The sequence below is a fragment of the Carettochelys insculpta genome, chromosome 1 (genome assembly GCF_033958435.1).
Source record: "Carettochelys insculpta isolate YL-2023 chromosome 1, ASM3395843v1, whole genome shotgun sequence".
NCBI lineage: Eukaryota > Metazoa > Chordata > Testudines > Carettochelyidae > Carettochelys > Carettochelys insculpta.
Genome location: NC_134137.1, coordinates 162944947 through 162965128, shown reverse-complemented (window position 1 = coordinate 162965128; position 20182 = coordinate 162944947). Strand labels below are relative to the sequence as shown.

The following is a 20182-nucleotide window of genomic DNA, read 5'->3' as shown; positions in this document are numbered from 1 at the left end:
CAGAGTCCACATAACCAGACAGTCCTTCAGTGAGAGTGCCAATGCCCGAGATGATGGGGTGTTCAGGATTTCCAGGTTTGTGGATCTTGGGTAATAGGTAGAATAGCCCCGGATGGGGCTCTAGAGGTGTGTTGGTATAAATCTGTTCTTCTGCTTGTGTAGGGAGTGTCCTGAGCAGATGTTGTAGTTTCTTAGTGTATTCATCGGTGGGATCTGAGGAAAGTAGCCTGTAAAATTTGGTATTGGAGAGTTGTCTGGAAGCCTCCTTCTGGTAGTCAGACCTGTTCATGATGACAGTAGCTCCTCCTTTATCTGCCTCTTTGATTATAATGTCAGGGTTGTTTCTGAGGCTGTGGATGGCATTGCGTTCTGCATGACTGAGGTTGTGAGGCAAACGATGCTGTCTCTCCACAATTTCTGCCTGTGTGCATCGGCAGAAACATTCTATATATAGGTCCAGACTTTATTTCTACCCTCAGGAGGAGTCCATGTGGAGTTATTCTTCTTGTGCTGCTGGGAGGGTGTCTGTGTAACGGTGTGCTGGTCAGTGTTGTGTTGAAAGTGTTCTTTGAGTCTGAGACAGCGAAAGTAGGATTCCAGATCACCGCAGAACTGTATTATGTTTGTGCGGGTGGTGGGACAAAAAGAGAGTCCCCGAGAAAGAGCAGACTCTTCTGCTGAGCTGAGTGTGTAAGTAAGTGTGAGTAGCTGGTCTCCAAGATCGGCCCAAAAAAGCCAAGTACAAAACACCACTGGTCATCACCCACAGCTCCCAACTCAGACCACTGCAACGAATAATTAAAGACCTACAACCTATCCTTGATCAGGATGCCACACTCCAGAAGGCCCTGGGTGACATGCCTCTTCTCTCCTACAGACAACCTCCCAACCTCATGAGGATCCTCACTAACAGCCACAGTCTATACCCCAGGAATACCAGTCCTGGAACCTTTCCCTGCAACAAAGCCCGCTGCCAGCTTTGTCCACATATCTTCTCTGGAAATACCATCACTGGACCTAACCAGGTTACTCACAGAATCACGGGCACTTTTTCATGCTCCTCTACTAACATCATATATGCCATCATGTGCCAACAATGCCCAGATGCTTTGTATATTGGACAGACTTCTAACTCCCTTAGACAAAGGGTCAATGGGCACAAAACAGACATCAAAACACTCCAGATCCACAAACCGGTTAGTCAGCATTTTAATGGAATGGGGCATTCTGTCAATGACCTAAAGGTATGTGTGTTACTGAAGAAGAATTATCGCACCGTTCTGGAAAGGGAAACAGCTGAGATGGCTTTTATATTCAAATTTGGCACATTAACACATGGTTTAAATCGTGATGGGAACTTTCTGAGTCACTATAGGGGCTCGTCTGCATACTTGGCTCAATCTAATTCTTGACTTTCCCCCCCACACCTCCAGTCTCTGATTTGCTCCCCTTGGTTATCTTTTTCTGATTTGTCCTCCTTGCTTACTGTTTTTGGTTCTCTGTGTCTTAAATATTGAGTTTGTTCTGGTCTGGCTATGGTCTGAAGAAGTGGGTCTGTCCCACGAAAGCTCACCTAATAAATTATTTTGCTAGTCTTTGAAGTGCTACTTGACTGCATTTTGTTTTGATAGTGTATAGACTAGCACGGCTTCCTCTCTGTTACTATTCAAGTGTGATATCTGTATCTGAAGATTAAAAATATTATAACCCAAGAGTAAAGTTACTTTACTGTGGTTAAAGAGGCAATGTGAGTGAAGTTAACACCTTTATTCACAACATTTTCTGCTTTTGAGATACACAGAGCTCTTCTTCAGGTGTAGGAAAGTTATGTAGAGTGTCACAGAGAAATACAATCTTGAACGGATAGTTTAGCATAAGTACTCCATATTCTACGGGACTGTTGATCAACCTTGTTTCTCTAATATTCTGAGATCCACAGTGCTATAACAATACCTTATTAGTGTTATGCAGTTATGCTACTTAGTTATCCCATTTGTCTTCTCCCAGAACAAAATCCACTTTTTGAAATGTTTGACCAGAGAAACTAGTTTTGCATTCCTGGTTACAAAGATTCCTCTGAAATGACTTTTCCATCCTCTCGGTATCCTCAGATTGTGTCCTGGAGTTATGCAGTGTCCTTGCACAGTAATGCATTCCAGGTTCAATATAACAAATCTGTTCAAGGTTACCGTATGTTGTACAGACTAGCAGGCTGTCTAAACCTGGTCTCATTTTACTTGAATAATAGTGCCCATAATGTACAATAATCTCATTTTGAACAAAAACTGATCAATGAAATATTTACTCTTAGTTAATTGAGCAAACAAACCAATCTCTTGCAGTATGACTCATTCTGTGAGAAGAAGCTGTGAGGCTGCTGGGTGGGAGAGATTTATCTTCAAAGGCTGACAATGTTATTATCCTTGTAGTCCTTATCTTCTTAGTTAACAGAGGAAGGCAGTGTGCTTAGTTCTCCCTTTAATTGTCTTGGGCATGAGGAATAAGCAATATTCATACCAACTGTTGCCTTTTCATAGTGATGTGGACAATCCTCACTGATTGGGGGAAGGGGAGAAAAGGAGGGCAAAGGGGGCAGTTGCCCTGGGGCCCAATAATTCAAAAAGGCCCAGGGCATGTGGCCATGAGTAGCAGTTGTGGCTGAAGGCCAGGGTCCTTTAAATCACCCCTGGAGAGTAAGGCGGCATGCTCCAGAGTCTGTCACTGTGTGTTCCGCGCAGCTCTGAGGGCGATTGTGTGGGTGGGGTCTGGCATTGCCCGGCATGGCCCCCAGCCTAGCTCCTTGCAGGAGTATGGAGCCGGCTTCCCCCGCATTGCCCAGGACTCCAGCAATCCTGTCGGCCCCCCAGGCATGGAACTGTGTAGTATTGGTGCCTAGACAATTTGAAGTTACTATTGCAAACAAATGTAGTGGCATGTCTGTAGCTTTGACAGTGACTCATATCCCACCCAACCAATTTATTTTAGAAAATGAAGGTATGTTTGTATAAAGTGGGGAAAGGATGTTCATGTTTAGATTTTCACTGTGGTAAATGGAATTCTTTTTTCCTGACAGGAAATCTCTTTTAACGCTCCCTAATCCCCTCCCCACAGCCTGTTTTTATCCTGTGCTGTATGTACCTATGAATGTATGTATTTGGTCATATGCTCTACTCTTCTGGGGAGTAGGAGTATCCGTCTTTCTATACACTCTCTCAAGATCTCTTCATGGTCTGCTAACCTGCTGCCTCTTATGACTTTTAGAGAACTCCATAATATAGATGAAACTACCCGTGTAACTAAGGTCATTGAAAAGCTGAATTGTATATTAGAGAAATGCAGCAATAAGTGAATATATTGTAAAGACTACATAATTTACACAAGAGGGGATTTTCTCAAGGGGCCTAAGATATAATGTTAAGATTGCATGCACATTTTAACTGTCATTTTTATTTATGTTTGAATGTTTTACAGTGCACCTAATTTCTATTAATGTAAAGGTTTATATAGAATATATTTAACATTAATTGTGTCTGAACCTTCCATATATTGCTTCTTGAATCATACATGGATCTCAGTTATCTTCTGTACTACAAAGAAACTCATTTTAAAAATTCATAAAATGGCCATTGAGATTGTCAGAAAAAACTGTAATGATTAACACTTTTTCTTGAGTTTTTCATTCTGCTGTTTCCAAACAGCAGATTAATTCTCCTCTTATTTTTCTTGACAGCTGTCAAAATTTCCTTTATTCACAAATATCTAAACAGTTGGTGCTTGCCCTGAGACTTCCCATTTTTTCAATAAACTGTCAGAGATATTGGTGCACAGGCTGGAGCCCTCAGCTTTCTTGTCTTATGATCTGATACCAGGGCTAAAACTTCTTGTTATGCTCTCAAATCTATTTATAGACTGTGGTGCAGAGCCAAGATGCAACTCTTCAACATTCCTTCTCAGGCTGAGAATTCCAGCTCTAAAACAGTGAGCCAGATAATGAAGGTGTTTCATATTCATTTCAAACCTATATCTAAAACTTCAGCCAGCCTCGGAGAACATTAATGATGATCTTGTAGTTATGCATTGGCCTTATGTACCCTTATATCTAATCAATTAAATTAGTCTGGCTATATTTCCCTTTTAAGGTAAAGTATAGGTGCAGCCTCTCTAGTCTGGTACTCTCTCATCCAGCAACATCCATAATCAGGCATGATTTTAGTTATCTTGATGACTACTTATCATGGGCATGTCCAACTTTCCCATGGTCCCACAAAGTTTCTCTGCACTACCAGTCCTGGCTCTCAGTGTTCTGTACTGTTATTTAACTGTAATTGACCCTTAAATGTCGTCAAAGAGCTCAGTGGACATGTTGGTAATGTGCTAGACAATATTGCCCTCTTGTGGTCAAGCAAATTCTCTTGTCCAGCACCAGAGGTAGCACCTACAGTTAGGATGGATTTTCAAAAGACCTCAGGTCCCATTTACACACCTGAAGAACTACAACCTTATTTCTGTCCCAATAGAGGAGCAACAATGTAGTATTCCAAGAAGACGTAGGACATATTTTACAATGTTAGTTTGTAACTTCATTTTCAGGTATGTATAAGTAATGTCTTGTATATAATAGATCTGTCATCCTGATCCTGAAACGTAGCTTCTATTCTAGGGACTAAACTAGGTATTTCTAGTAAGTATTACATGAGGAATTACATTATTGAAGTGTAGTATATACTATTATAATTTGGTAAAGGAGATGTTTTCATATTTTAATATTTGTTCCCACTTTAACTTAACAAAAGAAATCACTTTTTCAACCAGCATTCTTTGGTTTCATCTGACGTGGAGTGGTTGGTTATTTTGTAGAGTTTGAAGTTGAACTTCTTAAAGTATTTAGAGAGGGCATATATCATCAATGCGTTAAACAGGTGAAGCAGGTTGAGGAAATGGTAATTCAGGTTTCATTTAAGAACTGCCTGGCTGGAGAGGGTCCTTTTAAGCAGTGTTCTATTTTTCACTGATGCGCACATCCTGCAAATTATAGATCATGTTTTTAGATTGTTCTGATTGTTATGGCTAGTAAATTTTACTGTAACTGATTTACTCCTATTAATAATACCACCGTAGTGTCCTGGGGAGTGTCATGGACCAGGACCTCATAGTTTCATTGTATAAACAGAATACAGTATAGCACCTCTGTCTCCCTGCATTTACAATCAAAGTATAGTATATGACAATTAGTATCATGGCTGTTCCTTTTGCATCAGAAAGCTGAAGGGAAATCTTTTGTACATGTGCATACAGAAGAAAAACACACAGTTATATTACCTTGCTTTTCTGACTGTTAATGGTCCTCGCTTCAGTCACCATCTCTGTAAATATACATTAGGTTTAATGCTACCTACTCTTTTTAATAAAAGACAGATTAGGCTTCCAAGAATTTGATGTCAATTTGCAGAAAAGATTTTGCATATTCACATTGATTATGTGAGATAAGTTTAAAACCTTAAAGGACACCGAATTAAAACTCAGAAAGTAGCAAAATCTAGTGGTACGTTATGAAATAGCATTGATTCCATGATTAGTTTGCTGATGTAATGACACTTAAGTAGTTCAGGTGCTTCTGTTAACACAGACAGCATGGGTACAACCTATAAAGCTTTTCTGTTCCTCAGAAAATTCCTGGAACTGGCAACCAAGTGGAATTATCTAATAAGCTGTTTAGAAATAGTACAAAGCACATTACAAATACCTGAAATAGTAAATACTGATAGGGTTACCCTATCCTTTCACTATTTCCATCAGCTAATGAGAGTGTTCAAAATACTAAGCCTATTTCATTGACTAAAAGTAAGGACCTGAAAGGACGTCCACCTAGAATTCTTTTTTTTTAACCACAGACACAAAAACACTATTAGCTGATTGATCGATACTTCACAACTTTTTGACAAAAGACATTAGCTCCCAAGAGCTGAAGGTAACTCTGAAGTCAGAATAAAATGTACTAGCCCTTGCTCAGCAAACACATGTGATGTTTTGGTATAAACATCCACATCTCATGATCAGCTGTGTACCAGACAACACTATAGTCCACTCCAGTGCTCTCTCAGTCCACTTCCCATTTAATTAATAATTTACAAGGAAAGTTAGTCACGCAATATTATGGGTAACAATGTGGTTGGGCTTCCCCTCAGAAAAAGCTAATGACATCAAACAAAGATTGGGTTTACTGTTGTCACATTTTTGTAGTGTGGTAAGGAAGAGAACAGGCCCTATGGTAGTAGGCTACATAAAAATATATAGCAAAGGAATGCCTTGAAGAGCTTAAAATCCAAGTGCGATATGAAAGAAACCTGGATGTGTAACAAACAGAGGAAAGCACAAGGTAATGGGGAGATGAGTACAAGCAGTATAGTAAGCAGCATTATGTCTTCCCAGCTGCTTTATCATTGCCAAGTGTTTTGTAGGCATAATGACGTAAGCGGGTTGTAAGGAAAGATTTGAAGGAGGGTGCTTTTCTTAAAAATTGACAAACCCCATTGTGCTTTCTCTTATGCTGACCGTTATCTTTGCAAGAAGTTCCCTGGACTATTACTACCTTCCTGTAATCATTCCATAAAATCCACTTCTGGCTGCATGCCTACAAAGCACTTGATAATGATTAACCAGCTGGGGTCTGCATTTCCATAGAGTAGAAGAGATCACAGTAGACTCTCTACCCAGCATTCTAGTATCCAGAACTCTCAAATAACTGGCATTTTAACCATAAGTAAATTTTTGTTACATTTTCCATAAGTACCGTATAGTGAAAGTACATACAAATAAATACAGCAAATACAGTACTGTGTGCATTTACAGTGTACAATACTAGTCATGGTAAATAAAGTACTCTGCATATATTTTTGTTTGTTTCTTAATAGTTATTCTTGTTTTTCTTTAGTGTTATGTATTGCTAGGTATATCTCTCTATTATCCAGAATATTTGAATATTTGGCAACTTCCTGATCTTGGGGCTGCCAGGTATGAAAGAGTTTACTGTATATAGGATGAAGCTAGACCACAATGGGCCTTAAAATCAAAAACAGGTATTGAATCCTCCGTTAGAGTTAGCATTTAGTCCCTGCTACAGGAAACTATTTATATTTTGCAGGTGAGAGTTCCTTCTCAAGAGAGCTTTAATTCCTCTCACTTACTGGAGTGGATTATCTTGGATTGGATTGTGATGACAGTAACACCATTCTGAGTAAACAAAATCTCTTGAACTATATAATGAGATGAGGAGGCCCATCAGATCTCAGTGTGGAACACTGCATGAGGGAAGATGATTTTATTTTACTGTTGTTCAATCGTCTCTTCATGATAGCAGTCCTCCCTGTGTGCTTTGATTTTCAGGGAGTCTTTCAAACCTTAAAAATTTTGTGTGTGTGAATTCTTTTAAAAAGAGCTGAATGGGTGGCAATAACAGGCGAAATTTATCTTACAAAAAGGTGGTTGTGGAAAAGTCAGGAGTATGAATTTATCCTGCAGCTAATGTTTATGAGACTATTGTGGCTGCACATGATCAATGAATTGTGTTTACTTGTCTGTTATTGTCTTTAGGCTGTGAGAAGACAAAAGGCTCTTGAACAGAGTATCCAGTCTGCCCAAGAAATTGACAAAACCCTTCGTTTGATCCAAGAGTCTCTTGCCTGCATTGACAGACAATTAACAGCCTACATTGCAGAGAGAGTTGATGCAGCACAAGTCCCTCAGGAAGCACAAGTAAGTTACATGCAGCTTAATGGTTTTTAATTGATTTGTTAATCACACTGGATTTCTGAATCTCTGAAGGGAGGTGGGTTTTCTTTTTCTTCTTTCTTTCTTTCTTTAAGATTTTAGAAATTTTGCCGTACTCATTGGAGCAGGATTTTTGTAACACAGTACATTTGAAAAGAAGAGTAAAGTTTTAAAAGTATGCCTTGAGATTGTTCATTTACCAATACAATCATACTTTCATTTTTTTTAACTTGTGCCTATCCAGATGATTTAGAGGGCCACAAATGCATGAAAGATTATGCAATAGCATTAAAATGGCAATGAAAAACCAAGTGGAATTTTAATTCCAATCTTTCTTATGTCAGAATTTACTCATCTGCTTCTTCCTAATTTTAGTTAGCTTATTTGTAAAACCAATTAAATGGCATTATGTATGTTACTAAATTATCTAATCAAAGGCACTGTGGTTAATTGTTACTTAGATTTATATAAATACCCTTATATTTTAGTTCTTCAGAGATGTTTAGAAGAAAATCATCCTTTCCTTTCTCTCCAACCACTTATTTCTTCAGGCATTGAACCTAGAGTACATTAATCACATCTGACACCAGTTCGTACTTTTCAGCTATTTTAACTGTAACAATTACAACCCATTCTTGTTCAAAAACAAAACAAAAAGTAAGTTGAAATAAAGCCTGCTACTTCTTACACCAAAGTACTCAAGTTGTACTATAGGAAATCCAATCACTTTTCATCAGTTTTTTTTTTTTCCAGGGAAAAAAGTGCCAGAACTCAACCCCAACCCAACTCTCCCAACCACCAGGCTTACACCTCTTGCAGCCCCAAATTGCTCCCTGCTCCCATCCCCAGGCTTAATCACTCTCAGCCCCAAACCTGTCCCCCATCCCCAGGATTTACCTGCCTCAGATGACAGCTCTGCACACTGCCCACCGCCCCCAGATGTGATGTATGAGGAGGCAGCCTAGAGCTGGTACTCAGCCCACGCCCCTCACAGCACAGGTGGATGGTGCAGTCCGGGCAGCAGTGGTGGTCGCACCGGGTGCTGTGGGTGGGGACTTCCAAGCCCGTGATGGTAGCAGGGAAGAGGGTAGCAAATAGTGGCGAAAGAGTGGTCGACTCTGTTCCCCCTTTGTCTGTATCTCTCTGCCATGGCTGGAGCAGAGCCACCCCCTCTGCCCTTGGCTGCTGCCGCTGATTGCAGCGCCTGGAGTGGTCTGTGGCAGATGGGCACTATCAGCCAGGTGGGCAGGAGCAGAGCAGCAGCTGGAGGAGAATGAAGCCCCACAGACTGGGTGCAGAGGAAGCAGCCCTGGCCATGAGGGTGAGCTAGCGGCTTTCTTCCCATCTCCCTGGCATGGTTGGGGGGCACCCACAGCTGGAGGGTTGGGTGAGCCAGGTTCGTGCTCTTGTTCTCCATGGCCACTGCCTCCCTTCCATTGCTCCTCCTACCTCCTCCTTCTCAATGCATCTCTGACACCTGCCCCTTCCCCCAGCTGTCCTGCCGGCTTAGACTTCCCCCCACATGGAGCTCACAGGCAGCTCCCTGCCCTGCCGGCTTCCTCTTCTGGGGCTCCATGCCATAGCTGACTGCTCAGCAGCTCTGGAGGCTGCCCCCACTTAAACTAATCCAGTTTTAATGGCAGACATTGTTTAATTAGCAGCAGCCTCCAGAGCTGCAAGTGAAGTCAACAGTGGCAGCACTTGGAGCTGCAGGTTGCCAATCCCTTCACATGCAGCTTTGGGCTTCCAGAAAAGGTGCCGGAACTCCATTCTGCTGCATTCCCCCAGAGAAAAAACCTTGCTTTTCTGGCAGTTAGTAATCACTGTTTCTGACAGAAAATACATTTGGCAGTAGTTTAAAAAATCCTTACAATCCATACATACAGCTTCTTATTATTTTCTCCTGATATTACCATATTTTAATAGCTAATTATATATCATATCTAAATATGGATTTGTGGCAGGGAGAAGCTTGAAGAGAAGAGTTGGTCTCAGATAGGGACAAAACAGCTCAGGGCATGATTTCAGTTGTCAACCCCTGCAGCTGCCTCTGAAGTCAAAGGGAGCAGCTGTGGTTGCATCACACCTTTAGAAATCAGACCCTCTGTCTCTTATATTAAAAATCATTTTTAATGGTAAAAATCCTCAAAAAGTTATGGACAATTTAAAATCAAAGCCAAATAGTTAGGCTGCCTTTTTCTACCCTCAGTCTAATTTTACATTGTTATAATTACTGACTCCAGTTGAGTTGTTCCCATCTTAAACCAGTGTAAGAGTTGAGACAAGCTTTCATTTACACAGTATTAATTTTCAGTAATATACTATGTATCCACTGTCTCCTTAAATTTCATCCCTCTCCTTAAACACAGATTATTATTAGGTAATTCGGTGCTGAAATCAGCATTTGTTAAGGGAGCAATGGTCTGATTTTCATCTAACTCAGTGTCTCTGAGGATTTTAATGTGGATAAGTGTAAAGTAATGCAGATTGGAAAAAAAAAACAACTCCAAGTATACATACAATATGATGGGGGCTAATTTAGCTACAACTAAACAGAAGAGAGATCTTGGGGTTATCAGGGATAGTTCTCTGAAAACATCCACGCAGTGTGCAGCTGCACTCAGAAAAGCAAATGGGATGGAAATCATTAAAAAAAAAAGGATGGAAAATAAAACAAAGAATATCTTACTGCCCCTGTATAAAAATATGGTATACCCACATTTTGAATACTGCCCACAGATGTGATCTCTTCACCTCAAAAAAGATACTTGGCATTAGAAAAGGTTCAGAAAAAGGCATCTAAAATTATTAGGGGTTGGAACAGGTCCCGTATGAGGAGAGTCTAAAGAGACTGGGACTTTTCAGTTTAGAAGAGAGGAGACTGATGGAGGATATGATAGAGATATGTAAAATCATGAGCAGTGTGGAGAGGGTGAATAAAGAAATGTTATTTACTTGTTGCCATAATGTAAGAACTAGAGGACACCAAATGAAATTAATGGGTATCAGGTTTAAAACTAATAAAAGAAAGTTCTTTTTCATTCAGTGCACAGTCAACCTGTGGGACTTCTTGCCAGAGGAGGCTGTGAAGGCTAGGACCATAACAGAGTTCAAAGAAGAGCTAGATAAATTCATGGAGGTTAGGTCCATAGAAGGCTATTAGCCAGAGGATAGGAAAGGTGTCCCTGACCTCTGTTTGTCAAAGACTGGAGATGGATGGCAGGAGACAAGTCACTTGATCATTGTCTCTGGTCCACCCCCTCTGGGGCACCTGGCACTGGCCACTGGCAGCAGACAGGGTACTGGGCTAGATGGACCTTTGTTCTGACTCAGTGATGGCCATTCTTATGTTCTTAAGTTCTTATATTCTTAAACATTCAGTATAGTCTGGTAATGCTGTTCCTAGACCTTTTCAAAAATATGCTCTGATCAAAAGAAAATTGTAATTTATCCATCCCATAGAAACTGTCATAGGTATATTCACAGATATGATATTGATGGTGATTCACGTTTTTCATGAGAAGCAGTATTTCAGTATTCTAACCACTGAATCCAGGAAACACTCAACCAACCTAAATTTAAGATGGAGGATTTTCAATGATGGGACAAACTTTTTTTCTCCAAGACATTTGTGTTGCACCTGGATTTATTGCCTCTTGTCTGATATTGAATGCACCTAATGGTAATAGGTATGAAATCAAACAACCCAGCATTTGCTGAATCTTTCCACTTCATGGTTTTATTTTAAAATACAAGTAAAATCTTTTGAGGAACAAGTATTCCTGTTCTCTGAAACTCAGTCTTAAATTCCTTAAAATGCCTTTAGGAAACTGAAATGTACAATGAATTTAAACTGGATAACTTACCCTGATTCATTTCACCAGGGAACGGTGGGGTTAAGGTACTGGCTCATGTCCTGAGAAACCTATGCTGGCACACCTCCTATGATAGAGATCACAGCTTTTCTGTCTTTCCCATGAACTTGCTTGTAAAAGTAGTAGCTGCCACACTATCTGCCTTTCCTTTAGAGTACATGACTTTCTTTTTTACAGGGAAGAGGATAATTCATTAGTAACAGTTAATCAAACTCAGAGACCATAAAATAAGCTCTAAAGCAAAGCATGTTGTACTCCTAGAAGAAGCGGAGGAATTTTAATCAGAAACATGAAGAGACTTTTTAATGTTTGGTTCCCAAATTCAAATCCAGGGCTGAAAATGAAACGAAATGAAGTGAAATGCAGCTCTTGTTAAACTAAAGTAATTAGTTTGGTACATGCAGAGCAGTGGCATAAGAAAAGTGGAATTTTCAATGTTAACTATATGCTATTTGATACTGCTTTAGATCATCTTTTGAATAAAGAATTTGTATGCTTCTTACTCCACCCTGTGGGCAATGAGAATTTAATACTATAGAACATACCACCAGGTAACAGACTACTCACTTCCAATCTCTCTTCTCACTCCTGCCTCTCTTCCAAAACTAGTGTGTTCAGTGTATAGTAGCCTGACAGAAGCCACTCAAAAAAAGATGAGTTCAGATACCTGTAAGGCTGTGTGCAGAAAAAAGAATAAAATGACACAGATCTTAAATAACCATCATGAAGGAGTCATTTCTGCTTTCAATTCCCTAATGACTTCTCTGTCATTTACATGACCATATAAAGGTCATGCAAGTATTAAAATTGTCATGGAAATTTTCTTATACCATATTTTTTACAAATGCACTTTGTTTGTTACATATTTTTTAAATTTGCTATTATAAAAGAAAAAATCTTCTGCAAACATAAAATCTGACATTCATTTTATAATAAAACTGCTTATTCTGAGAGGAATAAAACACAACTGTGCTGCAGACTGATTTCTGCTTTTTTTTTCACTTGGCATTTAGTATATATACCAGTTCCGTAAAGTTTATATAATTTTTTTTAATTCCTCAGTTTATGCTGATAGTTTGAACTTTTCTTGTTAAAGTTCAATTATTAATGTAGTACCCAGTCCACTAAAGTCTTACACTATTGCCTAAGTTTGTGCTCATAAGCCTGTGTCTACACTACAGTCCCCTTTCAAAAGGAGAATACAAAGGAGAAAAATCAGAAATGCAAATGAAGTGCCGATTTATATGGCTACGTCTACATGTGAAGCCTACATCGAAATAGCTTATTTCAATGTAGCAGCATCGAAATAGGTTATTTCGATGAATAACGTCTACACGTCCTCCAGGGCTGGCAACGTCGATGTTCAACTTAGACGTTGCGCAGCACCACATCGAAATAGGCGCTGCGAGGGAACGTCTACACGCCAAAGTAGCACACATCGAAATAGGGATGCCAGGCACAGCTGCAGACAGGGTCACAGGGCAGACTAGCGCTTCCGGGGCAACAGCTAGCCGCTCCCTTAAAGGGCCCCTCCCAGACACACTCAGCCTGCACAGTACGCGGTCTGAGGATCCATAGGCACACAGACCCCGGGCGACACAGGCATGGACCCCCAGCAGCAGCAGCAGCAGCAGCAGCAGCAGCAGCCAGAGGTCCACCCAGCCCTCCCAGCAGGAGCAGGGCTCGCCCTGATCCATGCCATGCGGGAGGCAGCTGAGCACCTCCTTGCTACACTGGAGGAGGAGCTGCCCCCAGGGCAGCAGGGCTCAACCCCCAACCCTGCAGCACCCCGCACCCCCCCGCCTCACACGCCGGCAGCTGTGGAGCTACCCCACCAGCACCGACTGGTGGGAGCGGCTGGTGCTTGAGGAGTGGGACGACGACCGCTGGCTCAGGAACTTCAGGATGAGCCGGCAGACATTTATGGAGGTGTGCCAGTGGCTCACCCCCGCACTCAGGCACCAGGACACTGCCATGCGGCGTGCCCTCCCTGTGGAGAAACGGGTCGGCATCGCTATCTGGAAGCTGGTCACTCCAGACAGCTACCGATCCATGGGACAGCAGTTTGGTGTCGGCAAGGCCAGCGTCGGGGCTGTCCTCATGGAGGTAAGAGAACCCACGGGGGGAGGGCAGGGCAGGGCAGGGGAGGGCGGGGGAGGGCAGGGCAGGGCAGAGGAGGGCAGGGCAGGGGAGGGGAGGGGAGGGGAGGGCAGGGCAGGGCCACGCACACCCTGCTCACCCCTCATTGGTGCTCTCCCATGTGCTTTCCCTGCAGGTTGTGCATGCCATCAATGCCATGCTTCTGCACAGGCTCGTGAGGCTGGGGGACCCAGATGCCACCATCGCGGCCTTTGCCACCCTGGGCTTCCCCAGTTGCTTCGGGGCTCTGGATGGGACTCACATCCCCATCTGCACCCCGCATCACAGTGGAGGACGCTACATCAATCGCAAGAGCTACCATTCTGTGGTCCTCCAGGCCTTGGTGGACAGTCGGGGCCATTTCCAGGACATTTATGTGGGCTGGCCTGGCAGCACCCACGCCACCCGGGTTTTCTGGAACTCGGGCCTGTGCCGCTGGCTGGAGGCAGGGACCTACATCCCCCAGCGGGAGATCCCTCTGGGGGACACCACCATGCCCCTCTGTGTCATCGCAGATGCGGCATACCCCCTCCGGCCCTGGCTCATGCACCCGTACAGGGGCCATCTCTCCGCTAGCCAGGAGCACTTCAACCAGCACCTGAACCGTGCGCGCCAGGTGGTGGAGCGCTCATTTGGCCGCCTGAAAGGACGCTGGAGATGTCTCCTGACCCGCCTGGATGCGGGCCCCAACAACATCCCCCAGATTGTGGGTGCCTGCTGCGCCCTGCACAATTTGGTGGAGAGCAAGGGGGGGGCCTTTTTTCAGGGGTGGGCTGTGGAGGCCGGCAGGGCCGACATGCAGCCACCCGCTGCCCCCAGTCGGCAGGTGGACCCCGAAGGGACCCGGGTCCGGGAGGCCCTGCAGGCCCACTTCGATGATGAGGCCGCGGGGTGAACTCTGCCAGGCCCCCCACTGCCCACCCCTTCCTCCACAACACTCCCTGCCCCAATGCCCACACCATGGAGCACCCAACTGCACCCCCCGACTTTTCGTGGACAAATGACAGCACGCACTTGTGGCTGAACTTAAACTGTTTTTTCTTTGAGAACTTTGTTTTTTTGGAAGTAGAATTAAAACAAGAACAAATTATATACAAGATGATGTGTGTAACAAAAGTAATGTGTGCAAAGAAAACAATAGTAATAAAAAAGTTTTTCACTGAAAAAAGAAAACCAGGGATGATAAAGGGGAGAACTATTTACATGGGGGGGATGGGGCAAAGGGGGGCACAAAAAAAAAGAACTAAAACTGTCCATCAAAGTCCTTATTTCAACATCAACTATATACGGAGGGGGGGGCCACGTCCCAGGCCCCACGCCCCTAAAGTCCGGCACAGGGGGTGGGCGGCCGGGAGCCCCGCCGCGGCTGCAGCCCTGTCCGGGGCTGGCTGGGGGCGGGGCGGACCGGAAGATATGCCCGGCGAGTCTCAGCTGGCTCCAGGGGTCCCTCGGCGGTCTGGCCCTCGCTGGTGGATGGCGGGGCGACGGCGGATGGGACGGCGACGAGCGGAGCAGCAGGTGGTGAGGTGGGTGGAGCAGGCAGGGCGGGCGCTGCGGCGGCCGGCACAGCATGGGGGGCCAGGTAGTCCACAAGGCGGTTGAAAGTGTCCATGTAGGCCCCCCATGCCTCTTGGCGCCAGGCCAGCGCCCGCTTCTGCAGTTCGACGCGGCGTTGCTCCACCCGCAGGTGCTGCTTCGCCACCTCCAGCTGCCGACGGTGGATGGCCAGCAGATGGGGGTCCATCGCTGTCGGCTGGTGGTGGTGCGGGGTCCGCCATCTAGCCCGCCATGGGGCCGGTTGGTCCACGGCCGAGGGGCTTGCCTGGAGCGATGGCCCCGGAGGGGTCTCCGGGACTACTGATGCCTCGCCTGTGCTCTCTTCCGGTTCTTCCGATGGTGCAGCTGCGGGACACAGGAGAGGAGGGGGGGAAGAAGAATGGATACAGGCGTTAGTGTGGGCCCTGAGCCGTGGCCTTTGTCCCCCCAGCCCTGTGCTGCAGGTTCCCCATCCCCGTCCCCGGGAGATGCTGCTGTGATGGATGGGGTTCAGGGGTCCCCCTGCACTGCACCCCGTCCCCTGGTGGGAGCGACTCTCACTTCACCCCGCAGGGTCTGAGACCAGGAGAGGTTTCTTAGGCCACAGATGGCCAGTTTCTGGCAGGAGTGACAGCACCAGCTGTCAGAAGAGACAGTCCTTCCAACCCATCCTGGGGAGAAGACCCCAACGGGTGCCCCTCTGGGATGTAGCTTTCCCCCTCCTCAGGCTGGCTGCCTTCCAGCTCTCCCTTCCCCTAGCCTCTACCTGCGGCCCCTGCCCCCCCCCCGATTCAAAACCAGCTCAGCTCCTCCCTCCTGTTTGTTCAGGGCAGAGGTGTCACCTGCCAGCTGTAGCCCCAGGATCATCCTTTGCCCCTGGGAGCTATTCGGCTCTTGTTCCTCATATCTAGCCTGAGTCTCCCTTTTGCACTCCCCCCACTCCATCACATGCTGCTGCTGCGGGGTGTCCCACCCCCTCCTCCCGGGGGCCCCTTGAGGTTCCGCTCCCCCCTGCCCCGGGGATGGGGCATGGCACTGTCGTGCGGGGTTGGGGGGGGTCAGGGGCTGATGCAGTGCTGTGAGGGCCATGGGCCTTGTGTTCTTGGGGCCATGGCCATGTGAGCATGTGGGGGGCCCTGGACACATGTCTATTACCCCCTGCCCTTCAAGCCCACGGGTGTACACCAGAGGGGGGTACATACCTCTCTGTCCACTCCCACGGTCCAGAGATCCCCGGGGGGCGGAGGCCTGGCTGCTGCTCCGGGATGGCAGGAGGAGGATCTGGAGCCCGGATTCTGCAGAGGAGGAGCCCCCCTCCTCCTCCTCCTCCTCCTCCTGCCGCGATGGCCCGGGGGTGGGCTCCAGGGGGGGCCCCCGGGGTGCAGGGCTTACCTACGGGGTGGACTCCAGCTGAAGGGCCTGCTGGGGCTCGTCGGCCAAAGTATCAAGGGTGGCCGGAGGGGAGGAGGTGTGCCGGGGGCCCAGGATGTCCCTGAGCTCCCTGTAAAAGGGGCAAGTGACGGGGGCGGCCCCAGATTGTCCGGCCGCATCCCGGGCCCGGGCGTAACCCTGCAGCAGCTCCTTCACCTTACTCCTGACGTGATCAGGAGTGCGGGCAGGGTGACCCCGGGCGGCCAGGCCGTTGGCCAGCTGAGCGAACGCATCCGCGTTTCGCCTCTTGCTCCCCATTAGCTGGAGTACCTCCTCCTCGGTCCAGAGCCCCAGCAGGTCCCGCAGCTCGGCCTCCGTCCAGGAGGGACCCCGCTGCCGCTTGCCAGCCTGGCTGCCTGCCTGGCTGGGCTGGCTGCCCTGGCTCCCCTTGGGGGGGGGTCCCCTGGGGGCGCTGGGGCGGCTGCCGGGTGGCCATTTAGGGTCCTGTGGCTGCTGAGGAACGTGCAGGCTGGCCGCGTGTCTGAGCTGCTGCCTGCACGTTCCCTCAGCTTCCTGCACAGGAAGGGAGGGGGAGGGGACCTTTAAGGGGCCGCTCCACACGCCACCAGTGAGCTGAGGGGCTGGAGAGAGCGTCTCCCAACCCCTCAGCTGATGGCTGCCATGGAGGACCCCGCAATTTCGACATTACGGGACGCGCAACGACTACACGGTCCCTACTTCGACGATGAACGTCGAAGTAGGGCACTATTCCTATCTCCTGATGAGGATAGCGGCTTCGACGTCTCGCCGCCTAATGTCGATGTTAACAGCGAAATAGCGCCCAACTCATGTAGCCGTGACGGGCACTATTTCGAAGTTAGTGCCGCTACTTCGAAGTAGCGTGCACGTGTAGACACGGCTTATATCTCATGCTTCATTTGCATCATCGCATTGTTGAAAGAGAGTCTTTTGAAAGCAAAACGGCAGTGTAGACAGGGTTCTTTTGAAATAAAACTCCGTTTTCAAAAGCATGCTTTCTAATTTTTAGAGGAAGAAGGGTGCTTTTGATAATGGAGTTTTATTTTGAAAGAACCCTGTCTACACTGTTCTTTTTCTTTTGAAAGTGTCTCTTTTGAAAATATGGTTGTGCAAATGAGGTGTGAGATATGCAAATTGGCACTCCATTTACATTTCCTATTTGCCTCATTTACATTCCACTTTTGAAAGAGTACTGTAGTGTAGACGCAACGTTTGTTAACTGAATTTTATGTTTCGTGTTTTAACTGATTGGTTGCTCACAATCAGTTAAATTGGTTGGGATATAATATTTTTTTTAATTCCAGGTAATTAAAGAGTTGTCATTTTATAAATGCTTGGCTTTTTCCACAGTGCATATCCTGTTTAGTTCAAGCTTTTGTGGTGTGTGAAAGAAGCAGCTCCGTGGTCTCATCTGAACACAGCAATTTATCTTGGGATAGGCTTGTGCTTATTTTTGCTGCTTATGGCCTTATCTGAAATGCAATACTAAGGGCAAATGACCAATATGAAATTACTTAATAAAAGTAAGAGAGGCAACAAGTATCATATTTTTACTTTTCCATTATCGCTCCTTAATGGTCTGAAAGGGTAACATTTAAGTAATCATATGTTGGTATGCATTAAACATCTTAAATTAGAGTGTTCACTCATGTGTTGCTGAAATATCCTTGTGTCTTGTAGTGGAACAATGCTAATGTGATGCGCTAATAGCAAAAGTTGTGAAGTTATATGACATCTCACCTAATGAGGAATGAAAATACCACACATAATTGACTATAGAGTCAGTGACTTAAGGTAGATAATTCAGAATGGTGTACATGCTTGATAATATTAAAGACATTAATACATATTTTATGTTCTTAATATGGAAACATGTTTCATTGAGTTCTCTGGGGAACATTACTACTCAAAAAAGGAAGCCCCTGATCTAAACATAAATCTGAAACCAATTCCAGAGTTTGTTCGAGCACATATGAGCTTCTGCTCAGAAATCTGTTCTATGTAGGTTCTTATATTGTCCTTATTACCATCATGTCTGTGGACTAAGGAGGTGGGGGAGAGAGGGGGAAAAAGGGGAAGGGAGTGATGGTGAGGATGCAATGGACTACCTTGGCCCCAAAAGTTACAGGTTCATACCCAAACTCCCCAACTTACTTTAATAATACCCAGAGCCACAAGAACCCCAGGGTGCAATGTAAAAGGTACCCCCGAGACTTGCAGTCACCATGCCAATAATTTTAATAATATTTCCCTTTATTTTCCATGCAGCAAATCGATTTCCATATAAACTCAAACTACAGTTGGGTGAATGGGTTACATTGGCATATAGGAATGTTACAGCAAAAGTGTACAGAGTTATAAAGCTCTAATATAAGTGGACTAATTATTAGATAGTATCCTAGAACAGGATTACTTACCCCTCCCCAAAGGAGGGAATGCACTGCAGGCGAGACCAGCTCCACTCCTCGTAAATGGATGGCCAAAAGAGAAGTCGTAGGTTAAATTGAAAAACAAGAAAAGGAAAGGAAACTTGGTAGAAATAGGTTAAACAGGATGATTGATTACCCTTTCTCAGGAAGACAGGGACATGGAACTGTCCTGCTTTTGCCTTGTTGTTGGGTTTTATGGATTTTTGATGTCACCCAAAATAGGCTTTGCCCACTAAAATGCAAAAAATTAGCCCAATTTCAGAGGGGCATTATCGATTGGCAGAATTTTAAGATGGGGCTGTCACAAAATGGGTACAAGGGCCTGCGTCACAGGCCTATCTAAGAAAACCTGCAAGGTGTTCCGTGATGACCCCAGCTCCATTTCTACAAGATCAACAGGATGACAGTTACCCCCAGGAGGCCTTTGATGTCCCTCTCCACTGTCTCCAGATCTGCCCAGAGATAACCAAGCATAGGCTGACAATAACAACAACAGAACTTTCCTTTACCTGAGTAATGGTCTTCATAACAGTCTACCTCAAAGCAATTTAAGCAGGAAGTTTCTTCCTCATAGCACTGGAATTGTCAATGTGATAGAAAAACAAGATGCCACAATGTCTGCTTTGAGCTCATCTGCTTTAACTTAGTTTAGTATCTTTAGGCTCAACGCAGCCTTGACTAATTTACTGTTACTATCTCTTACTATCAAGCTACCTCATAGGCAAGCAGGCTACATAGCTGCACACCTTATAGTTGTGCACCAAGCAGAAATCTTGTGTAATTTATTCTTTTAGTCATCTTCCTGGAGGAATAAGTCTCTGTGTAGGTAGTGTTTTGATTTGGTAGGGTTATATCTTGGGGATTTCTTTTAAAAATTGGGGATGTTACACAGCTGACCAGTTACACGATAGTGCTTAACTGGTTGATTGTTTTATTTAGGGTCTGTGGCCTGGCTGGCCACAGCTTTGGGGCCCTGCTGCCAATCTGGACATTGGGTTCTACTGCCTGGCCTGCGTGGGTTGGTTA

At 45.2% G+C, this 20182-nt stretch overlaps 1 protein-coding gene across 11 annotated transcripts in view; it reads left to right on the top strand.

The window, feature by feature from the left end:
* Nucleotides 1–20182, top strand: part of DMD (dystrophin) — a 2199436-nt gene that overhangs the window by 955019 nt on the left and 1224235 nt on the right. For all 11 annotated transcript variants that reach the window (XM_074994601.1, XM_074994607.1, XM_074994584.1 and 8 more), the window contains one exon: nucleotides 7591–7752. In XM_074994601.1, the coding sequence (XP_074850702.1) occupies nucleotides 7591–7752 (162 nt within the window). The remainder of the gene's footprint in view (nucleotides 1–7590; nucleotides 7753–20182) is intronic.